General features: G+C 43.4%; 1 protein-coding gene across 1 annotated transcript in view; it reads right to left on the bottom strand.

Annotated features, from left to right (window-relative positions):
- The window catches only part of LOC137259829 (tyrosine-protein kinase Fer-like), a 43601-nt gene that overhangs the window by 11181 nt on the left and 14550 nt on the right, over positions 1–17870 (bottom strand). The window contains exons 3-13 of the mRNA XM_067797449.1: positions 17458–17631; positions 16063–16159; positions 15709–15901; positions 14786–14926; positions 14261–14383; positions 13577–13717; positions 11328–11496; positions 10841–11092; positions 10320–10523; positions 9505–9684; positions 7616–7829 (exon numbers count right to left, since the gene is read on the bottom strand). Of these exons, the coding sequence (XP_067653550.1) occupies positions 7616–7829; positions 9505–9684; positions 10320–10523; positions 10841–11092; positions 11328–11496; positions 13577–13717; positions 14261–14383; positions 14786–14926; positions 15709–15901; positions 16063–16159; positions 17458–17631 (1888 nt within the window). The remainder of the gene's footprint in view (positions 1–7615; positions 7830–9504; positions 9685–10319; positions 10524–10840; positions 11093–11327; positions 11497–13576; positions 13718–14260; positions 14384–14785; positions 14927–15708; positions 15902–16062; positions 16160–17457; positions 17632–17870) is intronic.

The raw sequence follows: 17870 nt of genomic DNA, 5'->3' as shown, positions 1-17870 counted from the left end.
AGTGACGGTGGAGACCCCAGTGGTGGTACCCCCAACAGTAACCAGGCAGAAGAATCCTAAGAGAGTAGCTGCCGGTAAAAAACGGTGGTGTAACCAACATAAAGTGGCCAACCCAACCCGACTGTTATTGGCTGTAGGCGTAACTGCTGCCGTGGTTATAACATGGTTATACACCTCCCACAGTGAGCCACAACCCAACAGTGAGAACAGTGAGGGTGTGGGGGTATCCCCCATGGTAGACCCGCATATCATGTTATAATTTAAAATATTTTATATCATATATATAATGTCTGAGGGGAAAACGTTCGTCAACGACGCATACCACGCCACAGTGGTAGCCAGTCTAGCCGTAGGGTACGCTCGGTTGACTAAAATGGTGCTTAAACAACCAACTATCAAGCTAGATTTCAACCTGCAGGATATGGGTATGCTCATAATGAACCTTGGTATGGCGATGGCCACAAAAGACATCCTAGTAAAACAAGGAATAATACCTGATAATATAATGAAATAAATATAGGGATGGCCACGATAGCTATGATGGTCGGTGGGGCGTTAGTGAATGCCCTGGCATTTTCCGGGAGTAATTTCCTCTTCTCGAAACTACGAGATGATCACGCGGCTGAAATACAGGAAGAAAGGAAGCGACACGATCTCGCTACTGAGAAATTACAAAGAGCACAGGCCGAGTACGCTAAAAAACGCCTCCAGAGGATCGATTTTATTAACGAACAACTCAAGCGTGAAAACCATGCCATTAAAACATTCTACGATGTCGATGAAGGAATGAAAGAATACTACCTACTAACTGGTAAACGATTGGAAGCGCTCAATAAACCCACACTCGCTCAGTACTACACACCATCCAAGGGACAAATGAATCGTGAACTGGGCTTCATAGTGTTGGGTATAGCAGCTACTGCGTTGGTTGCAAAGCAATTAAACTAAAATACCTATATAAGTAAACATGAGACCCGCTCCATACCGATGCGAATATATACTTATGGGGAAGACCGAGGCCTGTGGTAGGAAATGCAGGAATCAGGGGTTCTGTTGTTTCCATATGGGAAGTCCTAACTACACGTGTTCTGTGTGTGGTATCGGGGTTAAAGGGCACTACTGTTTATGTAAAGCTCACGGAGCGAACGTAGTCAGACATCAACTCATATACGAGAATAAAAAAGGCTACATAAAAGAACGTAGGCGACTGCTCAAGATAAAATCCAATTAGAGATTGGTTCTCTTAGGTGTAAACATGTCTACTGTACATTCTTGAATATGGAAGCCTATCTTACGGTAAAACAATTAAAAGCTATAGCAAAACAGCTTGGATGCCGGCGTTATTCAAACCTGGGGAGAGCTGGGTTAATCGAATTGTTATCAAATAACCAAACACTGATCGATGCCTACATAGATTCACACAAGCTGTTGGAAGACTTACGAGAATTGTGGCCAACAAACCGAGTTTGGTTAATAAGTGATTACAAGAAATAAAATATTTTTTATCAAGAGTGGAGGAGTTACCTCCCCTTACTGTGAACCAATTAGACATTAGTTCTCTTAGGTGTAAACACAATGACTACTGTGCGCGAGCTCAAGAGGGTCGCAAAACAGAGAGGTGTTATCGGGTATTCTAGAATGCGGAAGCCAGCATTGTTGAGATTACTAGGTTTAGAAGTCCCTCCTACGGTAAAACAGTTAAAAGCTCAAGCGAAACAGCTTGGATACACGGGTTATTCAAAACTGGGGAAAGCCGGGTTAACCACATTGTTATCACATGCCCCAGTAGCACGTCCAACTGTAAAACAACTGAAAACCGAGGCACACGATTTGGGTTTAGGCGGGTATTCTCGTATGAGAAAACCACAGCTTGTAGAATTATTACGACAGAATAGAGCTATTGACCTACAGTTTGTGCGCACTGAGCACGCCGTAGGCAACTATTTAGGAAGTTGGCGCATGCACATTGATAGAAACATAGACATTACAGATATTAAGCCTCTGATAGCTGATAAGGTCAACCAGGAACTAAATAATCTAGGAAGTATCAAGTTTCAGATCACAGTGAAAATGTCGCTCGATAAGCAGGTTGGGAGTACCACTGAGTATGTTCAACCTTACTTCCGAGGTAAACAAGAGGTCGTCACACATGCAGAGACCATTGACACATCAATCGATAATAGTTTTCAGCAGATACGAGAATACCTAGAACGCTACACACACATGGGGTCCGGGTGGGCTGTAGATAAAATCGATAATGTCTATCTAGATATAGCTAAATACGTGCCGTTCAGAGGTGGGTCATACCTAGCCTTGCCTCCCTACTATAAGAACAAACAAGCCATAGTAAACGTTAAGAATAGAGGAAACGATTGCTTGAGGTTATCTATCAGGTCAGCCTTATTTCCAGCTGCCACTAATCCGAACAGGCCTTCTAATTATCCACAGGACGATGGGCTCAACTGGGATGGTATAGATGAACCCACCCCAATATCCCAGATCACTAAAGTAGAAAAACAGAATAATCTGGCTATAAATGTCTTTGGACACGAAGGTAATACAACAATAATACACAGGGTCAGCCCGGTGAAGGATTGTCAAGTTATTAATTTATTCATGATTCAAAAAGGTGAAACGTATCACTACACGTGGATAAAACATCTCAGCCGGTTGTTGCACGACCAGTCGAAACACGTTGGGGAAAAACACTTTTGTGTACGATGCCTACACTGTTTCAGTCGGGCCGATTTATTAGAATCCCACCTGGAGGATTGCCAAGGTGTTGGGCAGACGGCCATACGAGTCGAAATGCCTAAGGAAGGTGAAAATATCCTAAAATTCGACAATCACAAGAATCAAATGTCTGTGCCTTATATTATATACGCCGACTTCGAAGCCTTAGTGGCTGCCGCCGGCGAGGCTCCCAGTGGTGCCTTCACACAAAAAACACAAGAGCATAAAGCCTGTTCGTTTGGATACATTGTCGTCCGTTGTGACGGGGAAACGAAAGCTCCGGTAGTGTATAGGGGTCCTGACGCGGCTGAAAGGTTTCTAAAGTGCTTGCAGGAGGAAGAAAAAATTATTAGGAATGCATTGTATAGAATCGCTCCAATGCGTATGACCAGAGCCGACAAGCTAGCTCACGCCAGTAGCACTAACTGTCACGTGTGCGACTCGCCACTTAACGGTGATTCGGTGAGAGATCACTGCCACATAACTGGTAAGTATAGAGGCGCCGCTCACAACGCGTGCAACCTCAAGCTTAAAATCAATCCTAAGACAATAAACATTCCCGTTGTCTTTCACAACTTGAGAGGATACGACTCTCACTTGATCATGCAGGCCATCGCGAAAATCGATGGTAATATAACGTGCATCCCCAACAACATGGAGAGATACATCTCCTTCAGCTTAAACGGACTTAGGTTCATTGACTCGTTTCAATTCCTCCTGTCGTCACTCGACAGTCTGGTCAAGGCCAACAATACCTTCCCTATCACAGATCGATACACAGACGCCGAGACTAGACACCTGCTCATGAGGAAGGGCGTATACCCATATGAGTACATGGATAGCTGGGCTAAGTTCACAGAGACCAGACTACCTCCTATCGACTGCTTTTATAGCAAGCTGAATGAGGCGTCCGTCTCACGAGACGATTACTCGCACGCGATTAACGTATGGAATAAACTTGGTTGTAAGAACCTTGGCGATTATCACGACCTGTACTTGAGGACAGATGTACTGCTGTTAGCCGACGTGTTCGAGACGTTTCGGCAAACATGTTTAAAGCAGTATAAACTCGACCCCGCATGGTATTACACCAGCCCAGGTCTGTCGTGGGACGCCTTGCTTAGAAAGACCGGAGTTAATTTGGAATTGCTCACAGATTACGACATGCACCTATTCATTGAGAAAGGCTTGCGAGGTGGGATTTCCATGGCATCCAAACGATACGCTAAAGCAAATAATCAATACGTGAAAGGTTACGATCCTAACAAACCAACCAATCACATTCTCTACCTCGACGCAAATAACCTGTACGGCTGGGCTATGAGCCAGTATCTACCTACAGGAGGATTCGAATGGGTACCAAACGTTGATGTTATGAGCATTGCACCAGATTCGAACAAAGGGTATATCCTCGAAGTTGACTTAGAGTATCCCAAGGCATTACACGCATCGCACAACAGCTATCCCCTTGCACCCGAACGTATGAAGGTTAACACAGACTGGATGTCTGAGTACCAACATAACTTGTCAGGTGGTCGTGTGGCGGACGTTGAGAAACTCGTGCCTAACTTAATGAATAAGACCAAGTACATAGTTCACTATCGCAACCTACAGCTGTACCTGTCATTGGGTATGAGGTTGACCAAAATACACAGGGTGCTCATGTTCGACCAGAGCCCATGGATGGAGCCCTACATCAGAATGAACACAGACCTACGAAAAAAAGCCACCAGTGATTTTGAGAAAAATCTCTACAAGCTCATGAACAACTCGGTGTTTGGTAAGACTATGGAAAACCTGAGGAAACGCGTAACCGTGAAACTGGTTAGATCTAATGAGGAAGACAAGCTCAGGAAATTGATAGCCAGTCCGGCATTCAACCGTAATAAAATATTCACAGACGACCTAGTTGCCATACACATGAAGAAAAGCCACATAAAATTCAACCGACCTGTTTACGTTGGGATGAGTATCCTCGATTTATCCAAACACCTGATGTACGACTTTTACTACAACGAGCTTAAGAAACAGTACGGCGACAGGTGCGAAGTGCTGTACACTGACACGGATTCCCTGCTGATGGAGATTCGAACCGAGGATGTATACGAGGATATGAAAAAACACATCGATTTATACGACACCAGCGACTATCCTAAGACCCATACCATGCACAGCACGGTAAATAAAAAGGTCCTAGGTAAGATGAAGGACGAGTGTGCTGGCACGCCAATAGCTGAGTATATAGGTTTGAGACCTAAGATGTACTCCATATTGAAAGCCGACAATAGTGAGATCCGAAAAGCTAAAGGGGTTAAGAAGTATGTGGTGAAACAACACATCAAACACGCCAGATTCAAGGAGGCCCTGTTCAAGACCCGTACCTTTAGGCATAAGATGAACACGCTTAGAAGTGATGGACATAAGATATACGGACTGACTATAAACAAGACGTCCCTATCGCCTATGGACACGAAACGTTGGATAGCTATTGATGGTATAAACACATACGCGTATGGACATGAAAAAATTTGAGGCTATTTATTACAGCCCGCGTGGATATTGGAAAGGAGCTAGCGCAGTAGATAAGCTATCTAAAATGGCACGAGTATCACCAGAGAAAGCCAAAGCGTGGCTTGAAAAACAAGCCCTGTGGCAGATCTATTTGCCGGCGCCACGCTACGTACCTAGAAGGAGTTTCGGAATTAACATACCTAATAGCATTCACCAGGCAGACCTACTGTTCCTACCTCATGATAAGAGGTACAAGTATGCCTTAACCGTAGTGGACGTAGCCAGTCGTTACAAGGAAGCCGAACCCTTGACCACGAAAGATTCGGCCAAAGTAGCCAAAGGATTAGAACGCATATACAAACGCAGCCCGCTGACTTGGCCAACAGAGCTGCAAGTTGATCCCGGACGGGAGTTCATGGGTGCCGTTTCACAACTGCTAGCCAAACACGATACAAAGGTCAGACGTGGCACGGCCGGAGCCCATCGCAGCCAAGCCATAGTTGAGAGATTTAATAGGACTTTGGCTGAGCGCTTGTTCGGTCATCAATATGCTAGGGAAATGACAACCACTGGAAAACGATCGACCGAATGGGTAGCGAGGTTACCCGAGGTGGTGTCGGCAATCAACCATGAAGTAACCCGGCTCACTGGTAAGAAACCGGCAGACGCTATCAAACTAAAATCAGTGTTAGCAGAGTCGTCTGCTCCATTGCGTGGAAAGGAGAAACAGATACCAGATAGGGCCTTAGTTAGGTATCTATACCAACCGGGGGAACACGAGGGCGATAGCCGTAAGCGAGCCACCGATCCTATATGGTCGGTCAAAACTTACAACATAGATAAAGTGGATATGAAAGCCGACGAACCTAACTTATACTACTTGAGGGATGGGCCGGGTAGGGGATTTGTAAGAGAAGAATTATTGATCGTGCCGTACGGCACAGTGTTACCGCCTGCCAAGTCACGGTAAACGTGATGGCGTGGCTTTGTAGTAGGGGTAATAATAGCAAGAGCTAATAGTCCCACCAAAGCCTCATTTAGTAAATGAGGCTTTGTAGAGGGGTTTTTGAAAAGTGTTTTCGGACTATCATTCCCTATACTACTTGGGAAGACGAGAAGAATGAGGAAGGGATCTACCTGTTCACACAGACAATATAATCACAATGAACAGCAGAAGAGGGTTTCACATATTACGCCATAACATCTAGAACCTGTCATCGAGCTTCCTTCAATCATAACAACTGGAACCTGTCATCGAGCTTCCTTCAATCATAACAACTGGAACCTGTCATCGAGCTTCCTTCAATCATAACAACTGGAACCTGTCATCGAGCTTCCTTCAATCATAACAACTAGAACCTGTCATCAAGCTTCCTTCAATCATAACAACTGGAACCTGTCATCGAGCTTCCTTCAATCATAACAACTAGAACCTGTCATCAAGCTTCCTTCAATCATAACAACTGGAACCTTTCATCGAGCTTCCTTCAATCATAACAACTGGAACCTGTCATCGAGCTTCCTTTAATCATAACAACTGGAACCTGTCATCAAGCTTCCTTCAATCATAACAACTGGAACCTGTCATCGAGCTTCCTTCAATCATAACATCTAGAACCTGTCATCGAGATTCCTTCAATCATAACAACTGGAACCTGTCATCGAGCTTCCTTCAATCATAACAACTGGAACCTTTCATCGAGCTTCCTTCAATCATAACAACTAGAACCTGTCATCGAGCTTCCTTCAATCATAACAACTGGAACCTGTCATCGAGCTTCCTTCAATCATAACATCTAGAACTCAAGCTTCCTTCAATCATAACATCTAGAACCTGTCATCAAGCTTCCTTCAATCATAACAACTGGAACCTGTCATCGAGCTTCCTTCAATCATAACATCTAGAACCTGTCATCAAGCTTCCTTCAATCATAACATCTAGAACCTGTCATCAAGCTTCCTTCAATCATAACAACTGGAACCTGTCATCGAGCTTCCTTCAATCATAACAACTAGAACCTGTCATCGAGCTTCCTTCAATCATAACATCTAGAACCTGTCATCGAGCTTCCTTCAATCATAACAACTGGAACCTGTCATCGAGCTTCCTTCAATCATAACATCTAGAACCTGTCATCAAGCTTCCTTCAATCATAACAACTGGAACCTGTCATCGAGCTTCCTTCAATCATAACAACTGGAACCTTTCATCGAGCTTCCTTCAATCATAACAACTGGAACCTGTCATCGAGCTTCCTTTAATCATAACAACTGGAACCTGTCATCGAGCTTCCTTTAATCATAATAACTAGAACCTGTCATTGAGCTTCCTTTAATCACACAGCCAAGACTCACAGTGATGGTCACTGACCTGCAACAAACTCCATGACAATCATGACAGGTTGGCGCTGTGCCGCGATCCCGATGAAGCAGACGATGTTAGGATGGTCGTACTGTTTCAGGATTCTGCCTTCCTGTAGGAACTTCTTCCTCTGCTCCTCCGATAGCGTGTCCTTGCACGTCTTTACCGCCACAACCAGGTTTTTGGGTGTGTACACCCCCTTGTATACCTCACCAAAATTGCCCTGAAAAGACAATAGAAGTTGTATGCTTCTCTCGAGGGTAATATAGGGGTTAGTGAAGGGTAAAAATGCCAAAAAGATGTATACATCCGACCGTATTACCCGAGGGAGAAGAATACAACATATTTATATTGCCGTCATGTTTAATGTACACAATCTGATGCTATTATACTTTGAAGATCACTACCACTTTAGGACAAATAAACAAAACATCATCTGCCTCTCGACTTGATTTATAAAATCAGTGAAACATTTTTTAACAGGCCTAAAACACCTAAAATGGTTAATTATGTTTAAGGTAAGTGTGCAAATGATTCAATGTATAAAACAGTCTTAAAAATACTGAAAGTCGGTAAAATAAACATGTACACAGTGAGCTCAAAAACAGCTACAGGAACAATTTTTTAACTCTGGGCACTGCATGCATCATATTAGGATGTCATACAATTGTTACCGATACAGTTTCTCGGTGGAGAGTTTGGCAGTTACTGTGGCAACAAGGTATTATCTAGCCTCATGTAAGAATGTCGAGTTTTGATTGGTCCACGTGACTCTGATAAAATACCATGTACATCCATCACAACCCACGAGCGGGAGTATAAAAGTTGTGTACTCACGCTACAAAAGTCATATCACCCTGCTACACCTCGGTGACGACACGAAGTGAGAAAAGCGTGCATCGACAAGCCTTTAGTAAAGTGCCGGATCGGGGAATACAACCTTACTTGAGACTGATAAAACCCTGTCTTTCCCTCGACACGATGTGATAACTTATAATATTTTTCTCCACTTTTCACCCTCCTCTGAGGGGTGACACAGAAACTTGTTGAGGTTTCATTGATCAATGAAACTAAAGCGTTTTACATGGATTTAAGACACGTTGGCTGATCAACACTGTCAGTTAGACCACGGAATGTCAAGCCTGAGTTAACATCGCCTCAATAAACTGCACTCAAAAGCAAATAATTGCAAACAACTCAAACTAATGCCAAAGCAAATAGGAAAACCAAACCAACTGTGCAGAACTTTATAATTTTTTGTCAACAAAACAGAATGGTTGTTTAACAAACCATCAGTGGTTTTTTTTCAACATTGTGACAAGAGTGTAGCAACAGCTCAGATAAGCAAAGGGAACAAGTACGGTTGATTTCATCAGTAGCACTGAAAGTCATCGTGTTGTGATTCTGATTTGAACATGGACTCACTGCTGTCAGTAATCAGAGTGCACTTGTATTATGACAGGACCCATAGTCGCCTGTTGGAGGGAGTGAGTGAGTGAGTTTAGTTTTACGCCACTTTAAGCAGCATTCCAGCTGTAAATAAGCGGTCCAGCGGTCTGTAAATAATTTAGTCTGGGCCAGACAATCCAATGATTAATAGCATGTGCATCGATTTGCGCAGTTGGGAATCGATGACATGTGTCAACCAAGTCAGCGAGTCTGACCATCCTATCCGGTTAGTCACCTCTTACAACAAGCATAGTCGCCTTTTACGGCAAGCATGGGTTGCTGAAGGCCTATTCTACCCCGGACCTTCAATGGTCTCACTGTTGGAAATCTCTTTGAAGCCAATACTGATGCTTGAGGCATATTGTTAATTTGGTTTTTTTTTCGTGTTTGAGTGCAATTCATTGTGGAGATTTTCAAGAAAACAGACTGTACAAAGGAGGCTGACTCACATTTCCTATCTTCATCTCGAGGGAGATGTCGTCATTCATCAGCTCCCACTCCTCGCGGAGTATGGGTGTCCGCAGGATGGCCTGGGACTTGGTGGTCACGGGGTCCCCCGAGCAGTGCTGCTGGAAGATCAGCTCAGGGATTGTGGGATACGACATACCCTCGAACTTCCATGCCCCTGTCTGAAACGCAACCAGCATTATGCACACATCAGCAACACACAACTCTTGTACCTATCTTCTCTCCACAAAAGTACAATGATGAAGCATTGAAATATCTCAACCAGTAGAATGATACAGTACAGACCAGTACAATGAAGTGTTTATACCCACACAAACACACTCATACGTACATCTCCCTGAATGATGAAGTGTTTATATCCTGACAAACACCCTCATACGTACGTCTCCCTGAATGATGAAGTGTTTATATCCTGACAAACACACTCATACATACGTCTCCCTGAATGATGAAGTGTTTATATCCTGACAAACACACTCATACGTACGTCTCCCTGAATGATGAAGTGTTTATATCCTGACAAACACACTCATACGTACGTCTCCCTGAATGATGAAGTGTTTATACCCTCCATAAACATTTTGACAATTACATCTGCCCGAATGATGAAGTGTTTATATCCTGACAAACATTCTGACACTTACATCTGCCTGAAAGATGAAGTGTTTATACCCCAACAAACAGATACTTACATCTCCCTCAATGATGAAGTGTTTATTTCCTCACAAAGACACTCATACGTACATGTCCCTGTATGATGAACTGTTTATTTTCTAACAAAGACACTCATACTTACGTCTCCCTGAATGATGAAGTGTTTATATCCAGACCAGTACACAGATAACACATATTGGGTTTCATTTGTTCGTTTATTTTTACTCTCGCGCACAAGATAGTCTCCGTCGTTATTCAACAGTCTCTGCACTTCTTCCCGTGGCAAGACTCCATGAAACCACTCCTCATCTTCAAGACGTGACTTAGGCTGCGGGATTCCCACGTCCTGCACACAAGAGGATGAGATTCTCAGTAACACCAGTAAATCAATATGGCATACCACAGGTATGTAAGCTGGTAGACACATGTCATCATATGCAAATCCTGTAGATTGATGCTCATGCTGTTGATCATTGGATTGTCTGGTCCAGACTATTTACAGACTGTTGCTATGTAGCTGAATATTGCTGAATGTGTTGTAATACTAAGCGCTCTTACACATTCGTTCACACTGTAAGCAGGAATTATATATCCCTGCACACAAGAGGATGAGAATGTGTGTAACAACTTAAACAATACAAACACCTGCCAGTCATCACTCACCTGCATGAGTCCCGCCTCTCTCATCACATTCATGGAGGTCCGGGGGCCGTTACTGAAGCTGCCGGGTTCTGTGTGCTCGTAGCTCTCACGAACACCATGCCCCGTCTCCAGGAGGTCATCCCGAGAAGACTTGTCTACATCGTCCCTGCTGGACTTGAGGCCCTGATTATTCTTCCTCAGCCCCGTGATGTTGGGCAGGGAAAACTTCTTCTTCTTGCCTGTCGAGGATGTGGAGGTGTTGGAACTTGTCTCCTACAAGGTCATCCATGTTAGTTAAAGGTCAGTTCATTGTTAAGGAATAACCAATTGGAAACCATCAGTTGATTTGTGTTTGGGATTTAGTAATAGAACTCAGATGGTTTCCATCTCCTGCAAGGTCAAGGTCATCCATGTTAAACCTCAAGGTCATCCATGTTAAAGCACAAGGTCATCCATGCTAAAGGAATAATCATCCAATTTGTGTTCAGAATTTAGCTATACCACTCACCAGGTCTCCGTTTTCTTGCAAGTCTGCGAGGACCGGAGGAGGGTTGTCTCCCAGCTCGTCGAGACCCCGGCTGATGTATGATTGCAAGTCTGTCAGTCTCTCCACCCGAACCTTCTCCTCCGCAATCTCCTTCTTCAGTATTTCTTGCTGCTTCCGTTTGTCAACGTACCTGCAACACATCATCCCAGTATCCAGTGCCAGCTTCAACAATGTGTCACCATAAACTACTGTCTTACATGTAACTGACATTATGATAGCATCAGAAGGCAAACAAGTCATCTTCCACCTGCAACACATCGTCCCAGCATCCAGTGCCAGATTCAACAATGTGTCACCATAATAAACTGCTGTCTTACACATAACTGACATGGTGACAGCATCAGTGGTAGACAAGTCATGGCATGCCTTCAATGGAGTCAAGGGGAAATATGATCACTGTCCTGCAGTCTAAGTAAACTTATCCACAGTACTTTTCATTACACTCCATGACTGAGTCGAACAAAACCTTATGGGAGGTTGTGTCAGGTAACCTTTGAGACTGACCAATCAGAACTCAGCTTACCAAATCGCGAAAGTGCACATTCGCACATACCTTTTGAAATTTCTATCTTGAAAAGGTTCGTACCTGAACAATTCTGAATGCAATTTAGTGTACGCTCACTTGCGGGTGATGCACACAGCGTACGTACAACCATGACAATGGTGAGTAAATAGTCACCGAAAATAGTGTTTTGGGCAATATTCAGGGATGTTATCTTATGGAAATATTAGCTAATGGTAACCATGTCAACAGAAACCCCAAAGCGTATATACTGCAGGTCAAATAACTGTGTTATATGCTGATTTTTGTTTGTGGAGAGATCTGTGTCAGTGGCCTGAATATTTTGAAAGTCCCTCCGATCCCTAAATAGTAGCTGTTGTCCGATTGGTTAAATCTGTTTAACCGTCTCACGTTTGATTGGATGGTCATTGGTCTCTCAAAGGTTACTTGATGCGACCTTCTACTTGGTTTTGTTACACTGAGTGGTGGAGTGTGACGAAATACTCTGACACTAAGTTTTGTTACACTGAGTGGTGGAGTGTGACCAAATACTCTGAGACTAAGTTTTGTTACACTGAGCGGTGGAGTGTGACCAAATACTCTGAGACTAAGTTTTGTTACACTGAGCGGTGGAGTGTGACCAAATACTCTGACACTAAGTTTTGTTACACTGAGTGGTGGAGTGTGACCAAATACTCTGAGACTAAGTTTTGTTACACTGAGTGGTGGAGTGTGACGAAATACTCTGACACTAAGTTTTGTTACACTGAGTGGTGGAGTGTGACGAAATACTCTGACACTAAGTTTTGTTACACTGAGTGGTGGAATGTGACCAAATACTCTGACACTAAGTTTTGTTACACTGAGTGGTGGAGTGTGACCAAATACTCTGACACTAAGTTTTGTTACACTGAGTGGTGGAGTGTGACCAAATACTCTGAGACTAAGCTTTGTTACACTGAGTGGTGGAGTGTGACGAAATACTCTGAGACTAAGTTTTGTTACACTGAGTGGTGGAGTGTGACCAAATACTCTGAGACTAAGTTTTGTTACACTGAGTGGTGGAGTGTGACGAAATACTCTGAGACTAAGTTTTGTTACACTGAGTGGTGGAGTGTGATGAAATACTCTGACACTAAGTTTTGTTACACTGAGTGGTGGAGTGTGACCAAATACTCTGACACTAAGTTTTGTTACACTGAGTGGTGGAGTGTGACCAAATACTCTGAGACTAAGTTTTGTTACACTGAGTGGTGGAGTGTGACGAAATACTCTGACACTAAGTTTTTTTACACTGAGTGGTGGAGCGTAACGAAATACTCTGAGACTAAGTTTTGTTACACTGAGTGGTGGAGTGTGACGAAATACTCTGACACTAAGTTTTGTTACACTGAGTGGTGGAGTGTAACGAAATACTCTGAGACTAAGTTTTGTTACACTGAGTGGTGGAGTGTGACGAAATACTCTGACACTAAGTTTACCTAGAGTGACTGTCTTGAAACTCAGCAAACGCGGCCCAAATTCTGTCACTATAGCCTGATGACAACAGTTAAGTGTGTTCTCATGTTATGCTTGTGATCACACTTTCTCAGTAAAGTACAGATTCTAGAACTTTTGTGGGGTTGCTGAAGCTATGAATCTATTTGCCAGCACATAAAGGCAGCAACACTGAGCAGCTGCAGATTGCTAGTGAGGGTGTGTGACTTACTTTGTGATGTTGTCAAGTGTGTGATCCTCCACAACCTTGTCATCCAGCTGCTGTACCTCCACAGCTAATTCCTGCAGCATCGACGTCTTTTGCTCCATCGTTGACTGGGAGGCTGCCAACTGGTCCCCATACTCCGACTTCCTGCACAACCCCAAAACATCATCTCACACATGATCTCAAACAATATCATCTTACACCCTCCACCCAGGACTGTACGGTACACAGTTTACTGTACACAGTACGTGTAATTCTGCTGCTAAGACGCCGTTACAACTGAGCTAGCCAGTGTCAAGAAAGATAGGCATCACAGCTGTGAAGGTTTGTTTGCAGTGGGACACAGATTCAGGGAAATCCAACAGACAAATTGACAGGTCCAAAACTTAAAAATATATGCAAGAAATCCTTCTACAGCTTTCAGATCATTCTCAGCATCGTTTTTGTTTCCAAATTTGAATTGTTAAGGTAATTTTAAAAGGGAAAGTGAGTTCGTTCAACTTCTCAGCGTAGACCTGACTGGATAAAAAGCAAGCCAAGGGAGGCAATAAAATTGAAGAACAGTAGATTCAGGGAGATCCAGTGGAGATTTATTGGAACGTATACCCTGGAGAAACCGAGGATTAAATTCACAGGTAGCATCGTCTATCTGCAGGGTGATGAGTCAGCACTTTCTAATGGGTCACGTACTTGTGCTGCAGAGATTCACAAGTGGCATCGTCTATCTGCAGGGTACTAGGTTTCAGGACGCCCTTGTAGTCATCCAGCAGCTTGTCATCAAAGTCAAACATCAGTTTTGACAGTTTCTCGCTCCTGTAACATGGAGAACGAACATCTAAATTTGCTGCTGTTTCAGAGGTTTCACAGTCAGTAGGAAACTGTCGGTTGTGTGTTGTATAACTTAGCAATATTGCGGCCATGTGGCGGCCTGCCAAATAACGAAGCATGGAAATGAAAATCCAGTGACTGACAGCATGAACATCAGTCTATGCAATGGGATATGATGACACGTGTCAACCAAGTCAGCGAGCCCACTCACTCCCATTAGTCACCTCTTACGACAAGCATGTGTTAGTGAAGACCAACTCTAACATGGGTCCTCATAGGATTACAGTAATGTCTACATACCAGGGTTTGACAGGCACAGCCAAGCCTGGCTGGTGCTGATCAGGTTTTCCTGTGCCAACACACTCATTATTCTGATGAACTACTCACTTGAACTTGGTGATGAAGCCGGGGGTGTACTCTGTGGTTGGCTCGATCTTGTTGACCGCATCCTCCATGGATCGGTGCATGGCCTGGTACTCCTCACTGGACAGGTTGGTCAGCTCCAGAAAGTCCTCAAGCACAAACTTACTGGAACAGTCAGAGAGGGATTGGATGAGTGGTTGAGCTGGTGAGTGAGCTGGTAGTGGATGAATTGATGAGCAAGTGGCTGAGTTGGTGAGTGAGCTGGTAGTGGATGAATTGATGAGCAAGTGGTTGAGTTAGTGAGTGAGCTGGTGGTGAATGAGTTGATGAGCAAGTGGTTGAGTTGGTGAGTGAGCTGGTAGTGGATGAGTTGATGAGCAAGTGGTTGAGTTGGTGAGTGAGCTGGTAGTGGATGAATTGATGAGCAAGTGGTTGAGTTGGTGTAAGTTGGTAGTGGATGAATTGATGAGCAAGTGGTTGAGTTGGTGAGTGAGCTGGTGGTGGATGAGTTGAAAGTGAGTGGTTGAGTTGGTGAGTGAGCTGGTTGGGGATAGGTTGATGAACAAGTGGGTGAGTGGTCGAGCTTAAAGTTGGTGAGTGAGTGAGTCAGTGAGTGGGTTGGGGAATTTGTTAGTGGATTTGAGTGAGTAAGTGAGTTTGTGAGTGGATTTGAGTGAGTTGTTGGATGTGTTGATGCTGAGTGAGAGTGAGTTTAGTTTTATTCCACTTTTAGCAATATTCCATCTATATACTGGTAGGGGATGCCAGAAATGGGCTTCACACATTGTGCCCATGTAGGAAATCAAACATGTATCTTCAGCGCTTTGACCACTGGGCTAGCTAGCCGCCACTCCCAGAAGTGTTGATAAGTGAGTGAGGCAACACTACTGGATGAACCCAGTAGCAACAGATTTACCCACAAGACTAAGGAGTGATGAGATTCTGACCTCTGGTGTAGCAGTGTTTCCTGCACAGCCTGGTGAGAGTCGAGGAAGGCAGGGAGCGTGGTACCAAGATAGCCCGTCTGGAACTCTGTAGCATCTTTCAGTGATATGACGTAGTCATTATGTAGTTTATGTAGCTTTACTGTCGTCTTGTGGTACCGCGCCCGGGCATCCTCCAGCTTGCTACCAATCTTGCCTGCCGAACACAAGAACAGTCTCCAGTAGATGTCATACCATACATGTCATACCATACACGTCATACCATACATGTCATACCATAATTGACTTCCTTGGCATTCCTCACACTTTTAGTCACAAGAAACAAGACTGGTGAGTATGAACAGATCTCTGACCTACCTTTTGTCTGTATGTCCATGTACTTGGCTCGTTCCAGCTTCAGCTTTTCAGCCATGCGGAGATATTCCGATTTGTTGCCCTGGACATTCTCCTGCACCTGAAACACACATAAGTAAGAGGTATAAACGGTAATCTGGAAAATCCCCTTTTTCAAATTATTAAGGCTTGGTAATATGAAGTGAACTTGTATCTAAACTGCAGGAAAATGGGAAACAACACAGGTTAAATGACTGTATGAATAAAGTATAAAGAAATAAAGAGTGAGTGAGTGAGCTTAGTTTTACGCTGCTTTTAGCAATATTCCAGCAATATCACGGCGGGGGACACCAGAAAATGAAAGAAACAAAGAAAAACGATTTGAAATTTAGGAGAGAATGGGAGGAGCGAGGAAGATATGAACAAACATTAGTCGTGTCCATCTATATTAGCAAGGCGACCCATTTTTCTGTACACTTGGACTTGTCTCCAAGGAACGAGTCAGCATAGGGAAAACTATGAATGTGTCAATGTTGTGATGATATTTTATCATGTTTATTAGAGGTAATAATTGGGTAAAAATAAATAGTTGTATTGTAATGACAGTTTGGAATAATACGCATGGTTATTATAAAAAGGTGTTTTTCAAAAATATTCAACTCTGGATCACAAAGAAGGGATTGCCCGTATCTAAGTTTTACTTCAAGTAGTTTCTGTTTTCTTACAAAAATTGGAGCTCATTTATCATAGCTTGACCTTTTCGACAGGAAGAAAATAAATTGTCTAATGTTTCACTTTCTAACTGACAAAATGTACAAAGATTATCCTTCATCAATCCTATTTTGTAAAGAACAGATTCATGAGTCTATAACAGAAATGCCGTGTCTTACTGTCCTCCACCCAAATTCCAATTGTACTAAAACACTGGGACAGGCAATTTTCTGATACCTACATCCAACATTGAGTTCCATTTAGAGGTACATCTTAATATGTAATCTGGAAACACACATTAAATCTGCATGGAGTCTGTGAGGTGTATTTATTGAGTTTGTCTGTTTGTGTGAAGTCTGTGTGAAGTGTGCATGAAGTCTATGTGAAGTCTGTGTAAAGACTGTGAAGTCTATGTGAAGTCTGTGTGAAGTCCATGTGAAGTCTGTATGGAGACTGTGTGGTTTCTATAATACATCTGTGGAGTCTGCATGAAGTCTGTGTGGAGACGTTTTGGTGTCCATCTGGTGTCCATCAGAGTTTAGTTTGAGAAGACTGTTGTAAGTCTGGAGTCCGTTCTCACTTTACTGAAGTCTGAGTCGAGTCTGTTCTCACCTTATTGAAGTCTGAGTCGAGTCTGTTCTCACCTTATTGAAGTCTGAGTCGAGTCTGTTCTCACCTTATTGAAGTCTGAGTCGAGTCTGTTCTCACCTTATTGAAGTCTGAGTCGAGTCTGTTCCTTTCTTCCAGATACTGTTTCCGGAGAGCTTTCTTCTCGCTGATGACTGCATTAAGAGTATCCAGAGTCCGTGACGAGAGAGCGTCAGCGTTCAGACGCAGCCGCAACACCATGTTCTCCGTCTCCTTCACTATCGTGCTAACGGCCTGAAACAGGAAACACAGATCGTGACACACAACAAAACAAATATGTGAGCAAAGCTCGCTAATAATGTGATTTCCAACTTCAGCTGAACAACAATCAATAATGTTCAGTCTTGGCAAAGACCAGAGATCTGTGCAAAACTTTGCATGGCACCCTTCCTATCAACAAAGAAACCATTACTTTGAAATCACCCTATTACATGATTGTAAAGTAATTGGTTGAACAAGTTCGATGTGGACTT

This window comes from Haliotis asinina, chromosome 13, assembly GCF_037392515.1.
Source record: "Haliotis asinina isolate JCU_RB_2024 chromosome 13, JCU_Hal_asi_v2, whole genome shotgun sequence".
Taxonomy (NCBI): Eukaryota; Metazoa; Mollusca; class Gastropoda; order Lepetellida; family Haliotidae; genus Haliotis; species Haliotis asinina.
This window is presented reverse-complemented; position numbering and strand designations above follow the sequence as displayed.